This window comes from Oxyura jamaicensis, chromosome 20 (assembly GCF_011077185.1).
Source record: "Oxyura jamaicensis isolate SHBP4307 breed ruddy duck chromosome 20, BPBGC_Ojam_1.0, whole genome shotgun sequence".
NCBI lineage: Eukaryota > Metazoa > Chordata > Aves > Anseriformes > Anatidae > Oxyura > Oxyura jamaicensis.
This window is the reverse complement of record NC_048912.1, coordinates 6,762,326-6,774,837: the sequence shown is the minus strand read 5'-3', so window position 1 is coordinate 6,774,837 and position 12,512 is coordinate 6,762,326. Positions and strand designations below refer to the sequence as shown.

Sequence of the window (12,512 nt, the reverse complement as noted above, 5' to 3'; positions counted from 1 at the left end):
AACAGCTGAGATTAAAGGATTCAAAATCAAGAATGACCATGAAACTCTTTAACATAATGCAGCTGAAAAATACAGACATATTTAAGAAGCAGATAGTTGTATTCTGTCAAGATCTGGGGACTGGTGGAGATTAGAATAAAACACCGTCATGAGAACAAGATATGCCTGCTTGAGGCTTTTTTATGCCTTCCTGAAAAACTTTGGGTCACAAAGACATAATAGGCTATATGGACAGTCTGATCTGGTATGTTATCAAGAGATGTTCCCCAGGTACAAACAAGTCTTTTTAAAAGCATACACCATGAGAGAATTATCTGAGCTAGAAACAAAGGAATATTGACTAGATAGGAAACATTCACACCAAAATATCCATCAAGGGTCTATGAACGGGCAGTAATTATTGTTAGACAGAACTGCTTTCTGTGAAGCTCACCTTCATACCACTGCATTCTCATACTGGGAAATGCATTAAATTTATGCAGTAACAGAATTAACCTTGACATGATCTAACAGTCACGTGCAGAGCAGTGAGATGATGTAGGGATAAATAAATAAATTAAAAGAAAACTAATAACATTCTACATTTGCATTTAACATAATAATGTCTTAGCTAAATGTTTTCTTTTTCAGCTCTGGAGAGTATGGAGGGGCAATTACAACCAGCTGGTTCACCTCTGGAAGAACTTCCCCAGCAAATTAATGGTCTCTCTCTTGAAAAAGTGCAGCAATACTACCGTAAACTCAGGTATTTCACACTTCTCTTTTCCTTTAAAAGACATTGTAAAGAGTGCTCCTTGCTAAAGACATTAAAACTCATGAAAAAGAGATCCCACTCTTGATGATTTCCTGTACAAATAGGATTCCTGTACAAATGAGATCCTCATTTTGTGAGAAACCTGTTAATTTTCTTCCCACAGTTAAGCTTGTTCTGAAGTAGTGCACTGCCCAGGATGAAATTCCCATCTAATTGGACTTCAGAATTTTGTGCAGGGCTAGCATTATGTAAGAAAGGATTTTTGGAGTATTTCAGTACAGACTATATGAATTTCTGCAATCAAAGTGCTTCAATAAGAAGGCGGATCTTGAAGTACAAGACTTCTATCATAGTCTTCTCAGACATTTTGTACAAGACAGTATACATATGTGCTTGAAATGAGAATCACTAACGTAGTCGTTGCTGGCCTTTTTGCAGGACATTTTATCTAGAGAGATCAAACTTGCCCACCGATTCCAATACTACCGCAGTGAAGATTGATCAGGTATTGTTATTTGTTTTATTTCTTCATGAGTCAGTCTCTAAAAACCCCAGTCATGGGATACCCATATGGTAGACCTGTACAAACCCAAACATAATTTAAAACAAGTTCCTTGCTCTAAAGAAGTGATGTGAATCTCTCTGGAGCTTAGCTACATTTTTTTTTTGTTTGAAGAAAATGTGGGTACCTAGAGTAAACATAATCCTTAGCATAGGCACACTAGTAAGACTCCATATCACGCTGATTGCCTCTGATAAATAAGGTTAGATGTTAGACAGAATGGATTAATTCTTCTCTCCCACAGATGTATAAAAATGAACAAACATTCAATTTACAAGTTAGGTTTTGTTCACAAATATAGAAGAAAACAACAGGACAATAGTGTTTCCCAGGACCTCATCCAAAGTCAGGCTAACTGAAAGGCAGGTGACGTGAATATTTGCCTGCAAGGCAGTAAGTTATACTACAGTGAAGACGAATCAGAAACTTTGTAATTCTAATACGCATTGTAAACAAGCTACGTGATTCGTGGTAATGGCAAAAAAATTGCCCCCAAACGTAAGTCATCATTTGTATTTTTCTACTTCTAAAGCTCATGTACGTTCTAAATAGTTACTACTGTGCAGCAGTTACTCTTGTGTAGACTTAAGGTTGTGTGCTGAGACACAGGATAAAGAATTGAAAATATCTTTATAACTGAAGGAGTAAACGTGCCACTGATGTGTTGTTGTTTTCTTGCTTTGTTTAGCTTATTCGTCCCATTAATGCAATGGATGAGCTTTGCAGGCTGATGAAGTCTTTCATTAATACAAAACCCACCCAGTCAGGATATTCAAGCAGTAACATATCAGGAGCTGGCCTGCTACCTATATCCTCCGAGCTCTGCTACCGACTTGGAGCCTGTCAGATTACTATGTGTGGCACTGGAATGCAGAGGTGAGATTTTAAAAGCCAAAATGTTACTGCTGTGATTAAAATTTTTGTCTTTTCTAGAGATTTGAGCAATATATATGATTCTGTTCAAATCAATACAAAGGTAGATGCTAAGTGAATATAGTAAGGATCTAAACCTACTGCCATCTTTATTTTAGGGTAGGTTATGAGTTTTAATACTTGTGTTAATAATTAGTTTTGACACGTAAACTTGTTTCAGTGCATCACCGATGCAAGTCACTAAGTGAGCTCATTGCATACAACGTTCAGTCAATATCACCTTCAATACACACTGAAAATGTGGGAAGCTGCTCAGAAATAGCTGTATAATCTTGGTGTGTGCAAGCATTGGTTCTAAACACACCACTGTTCTTCAAGTGAGTAAAGAAAAGATTTATTTGTGAATATGCTTACATGACGTCATGCAGAAGAGCAATGAAACATTGGCTTGTGGTAATGATGCTGCAGACTAGAACAATTGCAGAATCTAAGTGTAAAGAGACTGCAAATGCAGGACTAAGCTTACATTATAGTTTAGTAACTAAAAAAGCTAAGTTTTAAATATAAAAAGATAGCTAATATAATACATACATAACATGTAAGTGTCCTATACATACCTATATGTACGTTTTAAAATATAATCTTTGATTTTCTCTGTCCTGTTCCCATGTTCAGAAGTACACTGAGTGTGTCCCTGGAGCAAGCAGCCATACTGGCTCGAAGTCATGGACTTCTGCCCAAGTGTATCATGCAAGCTACAGACATCATGCGAAAGCAAGTAAGTATTTGGATGTGTGTGTCTGTGGCAAGCCACCAGTTTAATTCCTGTAATATCACAGTACAAACACCGATTTATTTCCCTATGGCACTGTATTTTGTGCAGTACAAACTCATATAGCCAAACTTCTATTAATGTCTGAACAGCTTTACATCTCTGACACAACAAACTAACTTTTGCATGTACAGCCATTACAGCAATTAAAATATATGCCTTAGTGCACATTATTTAAAGCGTGTGCCTTGATGGTTAGAAAGTAGAGACTATCAAGTATATTTAAAACAATTTCTGTAAATACAAAAAGCAAAAGTCTCGATCAGTGTTGAACTGTAGAAACTCCCCAGTGGTAGACAGCAGTGCTTGTAAAGTGCTTTGGGATTAATTTCATCTTTTAAGTAAACACAGATGACTAATGTATGTACCCAGTGGATTCCAAATCTTCTAGAGGTAGTTAATGGATTCTCAAATAGACAACATAGTCCCATTACAATATTTTCCCCTAAGGATGAGATGCTTTATCAATATTGTCAGTACCATAAATTCTGTTTCTTTAGGGACCAAGGGTTGAAATCTCTGCCAAGAATCTGAAAGTGATGGACCAAATGCCACCATGTGCACCCCGGTAAGTTGTTATATATTATGCATGTTATCTGAGTGTTTGTTTCATGTTCCTGTATCAGTTGTGGAGTTCCTATTCTAACCAAAGATCTCCTTAGTAGCAATAGTAGAAAAAAATAAAAAGTTCTCCTTTCTCACTGTACTGAACTGTGCTCTGTAGCTTAATAAGCTTTGCCTGTTATAACTGGCAGATCATTAACTTCAAGGGTTTCTGCATTTTCTAAATAAAGTATCACTGAACAGAGAAAAGGGTCTTTTTGGACCATTGCTGTGAGTTGGAAGAGCCAGCCATCTGTGGAATGCTGAAAAAAAAATTGTGAATGGCAAATCTGACTGTAGATATGGAAAGATAATTCATAAGCTAGTGCTTTGGCTGCAGTCCTATTGTGTGCTTAGAATATCTTGACTGTATTTATGGTAGAGAATCATCTAGGTTGGAAAAAACCTTTAAGATCATCAGAAGTCCAACCTGACCTACTGAGTCCCGTCACTAAAACCACATCCCTTTAGTGCCATGTCCAGATGGCTCTTAAAGACTTCCAGGGATGGGGACTCCAGCACTTCCCTGGGTAGCCAACCATATAGTAATGCAGCTTTAGGAAAGACCCTGGTTCCCAGGGTTATGTATGCCATTTTTGTCTAGAAAGACAATTTTGGAAAGCACTGTCCATTTGTAATCCTACTGCACCTAATGGGAGCTAGAGATGTTCTGCACCTCTTTTTGCAGGATACTTTCTAAGAGCATCTTTATTTTTAAGAGAAGTATCTTTTTGGCCTATTTACTCCAAATGCATTATGTCAGAGAAAAGAGAATAATCTTTAATTAAGTGTACCACAGCATTTTCGCACAATGGTCATAACAAATCCCCATGATTTAGATGCATATTTGCACAGAATCAGCTTGTACAAATATCAGAGTAACTTCGGCCTCTACTCTTGATAATGGCATTGTTTACACGAAGCAAGCAAAACAGTTCCACCATTGAGGAATTGGCATTGGAAAAGATCTAGTAAAGTCTTTGCCATCCCTTCAGACATAGCTATCTGCCCTTCAAAATGTTTATAGGAAATCACTTTAAATTTTAGAGACTGTCATGGTGCTTACTGTAACAGTCTGCCTTTGGTTTATTTTTTCAGAGACCTTAAAGGGAAAAATATTGGGCATTTACAACCTTATCCTTCTGTTGGGTTATAATTGTTATTTTAAAAAGAAATAAAACTGAGTTGGCTCCTCTACCATGTTCCCAGTGTCACGCATCAGCATTCTATCAGCATGCTTATTTTGCCTTGTTAATGACCTACATTACTTTGGTTCCATTTTTATGACTGTAACAACATGCTATAATTAAAAATGATCAGCTTTACAAACAAAAATGAGACACTTCTCTGTTTTGGCATACGCTCTAGATTACAATGACAAATTCGAGGACTATTTGCTTGGATTATTTCAGGGCAATAAAGCTCAAATACGTATGTTCCTACTGGGTTCCATCATCATAATTCAAAATAAAACTGAGCAAAGTTAAAGGAAGATCTGGTGAATTAACTTTAATTCTCAGTATTATCTTTCAAGATTTGTCAAACTTTATAGTAGCAGTCTTGAAAGTGAAGTTATAAAAGACTTGTTACCTTGATTTTATTCAAATATAACGTACAAAAGACTACCACTAACAATCATATGAGTAACAGTCAAGATGCGCTTAGGTTTAACCATTGTCCCCCATTAAACCCCAACTGGTTTAAAAGTAAAGAAATAGAAAAAGAGAGAAGGGATTGCTGAAGACCTGAATTGGGCCTGAGTTAAAAAGGAGTGATGGAACGTCTCAAATAGTATTTAAACAATAATAGTAAATAATGTAGTTAATAAATCACTTCTATATTTGCAATTACAAAAAATAAGAACAGTGGGATTCTTGATATTGGATTACTTGTAAAGCTTGCAGAATGGTAAAGGAAAAGCTAATTCTTGTATACTATGCCAGTAACTTTGTGTTATCATTCCTATGACATTTAATACCATACTCTTACTCTGCCTTAAAGGCTCTACAGGCTGTGCCAGCCACCTACAGATGGGGATTTATAAAAGTGAGAGAGGCACCTGCGTTGTGGCATCATTCAAACATTCAACAACAAGTAGCCCTGTCTGAGGACCCATGCAAACTAACGCTGACGGCGCTGAAACAAGAGGAAGAGATGGTGCTCTGATGTAGTTGGAGGTGAACGTGCTGGATCCAGGCACCAAGAATCTGCCTTTGAACTTCTGCAGCACATACAGGGATTCTTGTATCGCTTTGACTTCTTGAAGAAATTCTTGAAACAAAGACTACAGAACTAAAAGGGATGTTATTGCCATTTGCTAGATGCCTGGAAAAATGACAATTACGCATCAAGAAAGCGCAGTTTTACTGATGACTTGTTTGTGCTGCCACCTAAAAGTTGTGGACTTAAAGGTATGGATTGGTTAAAAAAAATCCAGAACGACGCCTCTCTCTCTCTCCCTGTACTGTAACTGGCATCCATTTAATTGCCAGCATCATTTTGGTCAGTGGCCTTGAGCAGTAGCTTCACAAACACCACTTTTTAATGTACTGACCTGCACTTTGGAACAACAAATAGCACAATCTATGGTTTATTGAGATACGAACAGAAAGAATTTCTTCTGGAGTCATTTTCCACTTCAGCCCAGTGAGAACCAATCTATGCTGCAGAGTATACATTCCATAATACTTCTCACCATTACTTCATGTTACTTACTGTAGCTTTCAGGTTTTTGGATTAACTCTTTTTACTAATGCCCTATTATGTACTCTGGAAATACAGTGGTATATAAGGGGAGAGATTGGAGTGAAAGATTTTAAAGGAAACTTTACAAAGGAAAAATACAGTCTTATAATCTGATTATTTGAACAGATGTAGTTTTTAAAACCAGTCAGAAGAACTATACTTATTTATGTGGAGTGGAATATGTGTTTTGGATCATGTTATTATATATACAAGATTTAAATAAAAATTATATTGTTTAAAATGGGACCAATATGCTGGCAATTACACAGCTACTCCCAGTTTACTGAAAAGAAATCTACATTATTTAAAATCTTTCAATATTTAAGTAGTCTTTAATACAGTTATTAAGATGTATTAGGGATGCTTTTAAGTTAAAAGAAAAAAAAAGGAATCATGTATATAATGTACTTTATTTTTTCTTGTTTGAAAAATTGTTCTCCATTCTGTCAGTATTATCCTAAGCACAGTAATTTTTTTCCAAATTACTGGCTGAAATTAATAATTGAACTAATTGAAACATGTCAGCAGTCTCAGGACAGAAATAGTGTTCTTTTGGAGCGAGTGCCTTAATATGACCACCCATCCCTAACAAATTTCAATTGTAGCAGGTGTCAGTGGGCAGGTGTATAGGGTATTTACCATTCCTCTGTTTCTCCACAGTCTCATTTAAAACAATTCATTGTTAGGAGATCCAGAAGTGCTTTGCAGTGATGTGTATTCTAGAAGATGAAAGGTGTTTTTTTGTTGTATTTTTTTTTTTTTTAATATTTCTGAGGTTGTTTTGTGTTTTAGCTGGGTTAGTTTTATTTTATTAACACCCCAACCAATTCAAATCTTAAATTAAAGTCAGACCCTTTCAATTTGGATATGAAGGTCTTTTAATTTTTTAATTTACACATCAGCACAAAACAGCTTATGACAAGTTTGGGGATGCAGCTTGTTCTGAATCTTGTTTCTGATTCTTTAAAGTATTTTCTTCGTGACTCACAGACTGAAATCATTTTGGGGAAGGAACGCTTTTTGTTTAATCTCTTTTAATTATTTCCTCTGACTTTCAGTAACCTGTTGCAGGGAACTAGGGCAACCCATCATTAGCCAGCTGTCAGATACAGGGGTTTGTTACTAGAGTAACCATTTTGTACTGTGGTAAGATGAACAAAGCATTATTTCAATGCACTTTCTCAATTTTGCAAGAGTTATTCTCACCCTTTGCTGTTTGAAGAAGAAATGGATGTTTCTTTACTGAATTCTCAAATTGTACTTAGTATTGTCAAAATAAGGACTGTAGGAACACCTGAAAGCAAAAAGAACACGTATGCTAAGATCCTCGCTTTGTCTACATCAGCTCTGTTCAGTGGAACTGCAGCAATCTGTACAGCCTGGTGAGGATCCTTGCCCACATTTATGCAGTCACTGTAGACATTAAAGATGCATAGAAGAGCATCTTAAGGGCATTTACACTGTGCACTGTTTTACATTGAAATGTACATGTTATTCTCACTGAAAACATGATAGAAGTATTTTTATTATTAAAAGTTGATTTATATTATAAGGAAAGAAGATATGATCTTATTTTTCTGTTATACCCTTGATTTCCTTAGTGTTTAAGTTCTATTTAACACTTAAAGTTCTATCTGATATTTGTATGGAGCGGTGAGAAGTTCAAACTATAAGGGAAAAGTAGTTTTCGATACCAGCTCAAGCTGACAGCACAGTACTAAACACTTCCTGTTTGTGCAGTGTGGCTACAGATGTGGTTTTACTGCAGACTTCATATTAAAGTAGAAAAGAAAAACTGTTTTGATGCTGTAAAATTGCAATGTTGGAATCCAGGGCTGGAAAAAACAGATTGAAATAGGAAAAAGACAAAAAGAAGGCAATGCACAAATGAACCTGTGAGTTAAAAGAGTAGATTAGGTGTGCAGAATTTCCACGGCTAAAAGCAAAATAAGAATCAGGCCTGCCACAATTGAGCAAGTGGGGATTTGATAGAGCTGAAGTGTCTGATACATCGCCATGTGGAAAACTTAGTTGAGATGGAGAAAATGGAAGCTAGCAGCATGATTATGAGGTGTGTGAGCAGCTGGCTAAAGGAGAGAAGGAAACACTGAAAAGAAAGTGGGGGTTGGATGGGGTTGCAAGTAGAATTTCTTACATTTCAGTTTTGTAACTGAATAGATTTAACATTTTCATTAATCACTGAAGCGCACATGCTACCAGACTGGGGTTGATGTGGCACTAATCTAGAGAAGGTTCTAGAGAAGGTCTGGAAGACAAGTAATTGACTGGGATGAAGTTATATAGTACAAATACAAGCACATGCAGTCGAAGATTAAACAAAGTATTTTGTTCTATTTCTTGTTAATTGAAAATAAAAGGACCTTGGTTATAGAGATTGTCAGAAGATGACTTACTTAGATTCAATACAATTATCATAAAAGCTCAGCCTGCACCAGGAGACAGATTTCCAGTTGAGATGGAGAAGTATTCAAGCCACTGTGCAAAGGCCTGGTGAGCTCCTGGCTGGACAGTCACATACAGCTATAGTCACCAAATAATTGAGATTACAATGGCTAGATGGTGAGAAAAGACACTAAAATGGTATCAGTAAAGTGGGTACAATTCTGCAATAAGAGTAGAAAAGCTTGATTTCTTTAGCCTGAGGTGCAGTATATCGGATGTCTTTATAAGAATGTAATTGTAAGAAAAGTAAAGGCAGTTCAATCTAGACCTAAATACAGCCACACAGAGAAAAAGGAATACAAACAACTGGGGACAAATATTAGCTGAGAACAGTTCTGAACCTTAGAAAACTTCTCCAATCAGAATCTGAAAAAAAAAAGGGCAAACAAAAAGCTAACAACAAAACAAAAACCCCAGCACTTTTACAAAGGTGCTTACAAAGCTTATAAACACCTGTAAGCAGCGGTGCTTAGAATAACAGGAGAGCCTCTCTGGGTGGGTCAGGAAAGGCTGTGTGCTCTGTATGTGTCTGTGACAGAAGCTGGAGACAGGCCCTGCTCTGCCTTGTTTTGTCCATGGCATTTGCAAAGCAGAAAGCTGCTTTCAAGGCCAGGCCTAGCAGTCTTTTAGCATTAGACATTTTCAAATGCCTGCACTTATTTGCGGACTGAACTAGTAGAATTTTCAGATGAGAAGCCACAGATTCAGACATCTGTCTCAACAGGTCCTTTCAGAATAGAAAATACTGAAGAGAAAGACCTGGACTCTGTCAGACCCTTTTGCCTCTAACACATTTTCTTATCAGTAAGTGGTGCTAAGAGCTCACTGCTCTGCTATTTGGGAATATTTTCAGTGCTAATTATTTCATGGGTCTGAAGTGATTTAGGATCTAAAACACTAAGTGAAAACAACAAGAATTTCAATGTAAAAATAACCTGAAACACTCCTGGCTCCGTAACAGTGCACATAGTACAATCTGTCATACTGCTCAGCATTACAAGTGTCTGGCACAGCTGCTAATCACCTAGTCATTGGTCAGTGGCAAAAGGAGAAAAAAAGAACAACACAAACTTAACAGACAGCTCATGAAGCTATCTTAGTCACAAAAGCATAGTGCATAGGCTTACTGATAAGGTATCAGAGATTAAGCAAATTATCCGGTACAATTGTGTATCAGTGTTAGAATACGAGGTTCAAAGTAAGACAAACCTGCAGCAGTTATTTATCTTAACAGGGAAGAAACAACACACTTTTTCTACTCTGTATGTAGAGTGAGAGCCCTGGCTTTGATTAGCACTGAGAAACCTTTGTCGTGCCATTGGGCTCTGAGTTGTCTCTGTATGCAGAAATCCTTTTTGTTTCCTATTAAATACCATGGTGTAATAGCAGGTTTGCTGGTACTGTCGCAGCATCACTACACTTCATCACTAAAGGAGTCTTTCTACTTAATATAAACAGAAGACCTTCTAGTGCCCTTAAGCCATGGCTTTCTGAGGTCTCTGTCTCACTGTTCCCAACTAACTTCCTTTGCTGTAACGAGCAATTCACTTTTCCTTCCTGCTTCAGTCTGGGGAGGGAAATTTTCTTACCACTGTACTGTGAAGAGTCAAAGGAGAAAACCTGTAACCTGTTTTCAAAACTGGGAGTTGTAAACTTTCGAAAACAGGGAGTGCTTTACATATATAATATAGTTCTAGTGACTTTAAAAACAAGATGGATAGAAAAATGGGATAAACATCACAAAGACACATAAAGAAACCTCTGCATTTAATTCCCATAGGCATATTATTTGACAGCACTTGGTTAGAGGAAAGACAACTGAGTATATTTTTCATGCAGTCATGCTGCTCCATTTCAGGAATCAGAAGTACCATGTATTTATACACGCCATCAGGGAACCTACTTTACCATACCTGTTTTCCTTTAGTACAAAAAAAAAACGCATTTATGTATGAAGTTTCTTCAGGCTCCTTATATCAGCAGCTGTCACTATCTTTGATTTGATGAATATCACAACTCAGAACATTGGTTAAATCAATAATCTTTTTAAAATATGGTCTTGGCACTAGGCTATTCATTTTGGATTTCCAAATAGTCCCTGCTAAGCCTGTTTCTTCTACTGCACAGTTTGGCATGCATACAATACTGTTTATTTCAGGTCCTACTAATTGTCAGCGTTTCTGTATAATGTGAGAATCAGGCTCTGATTCACTGCTGCAATCGATCAAGTGTACCAGAAGAAAAATTTGTTAGTACCTGTACCCCCATCGGTTACTCCTTTTTATTCTCAAGGCTACCCTGGCTTCCGTCCTGATTTAAAGATTTAAAGACATCAATTATCTTAGAACAACAGGTTTGGTTTTCATAGTTAACCTTTCACAGCTGTGTCTAGATGAGATAAGCCCACAAGATGAAAATCACTGCACTAGTACAGCAAGTATAGAATACGTAACTCATTGCAGAGGACAGGAGACTTTTGAAAGGCTTTTATTTTTAGTCTTTTTACAAAGGGTAGCGGTGGCCACACTACTCTGACCATAGGTTAGACCAAATTTAAAAGGCTTTTGAAAGATTGCTGATGATCAGCTACAGGAACAAGACTGATATAACATTACTGCATTTACAGCTCATTTTGCACCTAAGATCAATTACCTCATCTGGGCAGGGGGGAAATGCTGAAGTGACACAAGTTGTACAGTATGTTTTTGCATAAAACAGACCTTTACGTGGTTTTAGGAAAAATGTTCTGAGATGATATTTTTATATCAGTTCATTGGACTGGCGTTTTCAAATGTTTTGTAAAAAGAAAAAAATGTACAGAAGATTTGAGAGGTTTTTTCCAGTTATGTTCGAGGGATTCTAGTATACTAATAGAGTGTTATATTTTTCTTCATGTTCTGTATTTTTAACTAAGCATGTGTATCCTGCATTAAGATAAAAGTCTTAATATAATTTGTTCAACTTTTTGTGTTGTATTGTCTAATCCATGTTGTCATTTCGGTATTAATCCTGTGTGTGTGTTTGGTATACTGTATGCTGTGTCTGTCACAGTTGAAATCAAGTCACTCAGAAAACACTGCCCAGATGGTCATAATGATGGGTCTTCTATCAGACAGGATTCAGAGCACTCCTCTTGGGTTTGGATGGTTGAAAGATACCTGAATGAGGAACATTTCTCTTGGGTTTTAAAATTACTTGGGCTATTGCTTGTTTAAGCAGAAACATTTGGACTTCCTGAAGAGTGAGAAAGTAAATGGAAAACTGTATTTGAAGGTCAAGTCCATTTTGTTTTATGGGACATGGGACAATTAAAAGAGCTCTTTCCTGCTGTCTGCAAACTGTATTCTGTCTTTATAGGTCATAAACTAAGGAACTATATCTCTTTCCCTTCCTCTGCAAAAAGAAAGACAAAAACTGGGGCCAGGACAATGCATTGCTGCCTTCTATTCCCATAACTGAGCATCTAAAACTTACTTTCACCTTGAAAATAAGAAAGATCCTGAGTCTTCCCTCAGAGCACTAAACTCAGAATTATATGTTCTGACACTTACTCAGAATATCAAAATTGGTGACAACATTTATTATTTTCCATGGAGTACGTACTGCATCAAATGCCTGGCAATCCAGCAGTTTGCACAAGGAAGTTCTGGACAGCCAGCCAGCCTCACCACATCACCTTG

General features: G+C 36.9%; 1 protein-coding gene across 3 annotated transcripts in view; it reads left to right on the top strand.

Moving 5' to 3' along the window:
• The window catches only part of PREX1 (phosphatidylinositol-3,4,5-trisphosphate dependent Rac exchange factor 1), a 175,694-nt gene extending 163,536 nt beyond the window's left edge, over nucleotides 1-12,158 (top strand). For all 3 annotated transcript variants that reach the window (XM_035344177.1, XM_035344176.1, XM_035344178.1), the window contains exons 35-40: nucleotides 631-745; nucleotides 1,193-1,259; nucleotides 2,005-2,192; nucleotides 2,865-2,967; nucleotides 3,522-3,589; nucleotides 5,626-12,158. In XM_035344177.1, the coding sequence (XP_035200068.1) occupies nucleotides 631-745; nucleotides 1,193-1,259; nucleotides 2,005-2,192; nucleotides 2,865-2,967; nucleotides 3,522-3,589; nucleotides 5,626-5,668 (584 nt within the window). In that variant the 3' untranslated portion in view covers nucleotides 5,669-12,158. The remainder of the gene's footprint in view (nucleotides 1-630; nucleotides 746-1,192; nucleotides 1,260-2,004; nucleotides 2,193-2,864; nucleotides 2,968-3,521; nucleotides 3,590-5,625) is intronic.
• The last annotated feature ends 354 nt before the right edge of the window (nucleotides 12,159-12,512 follow it).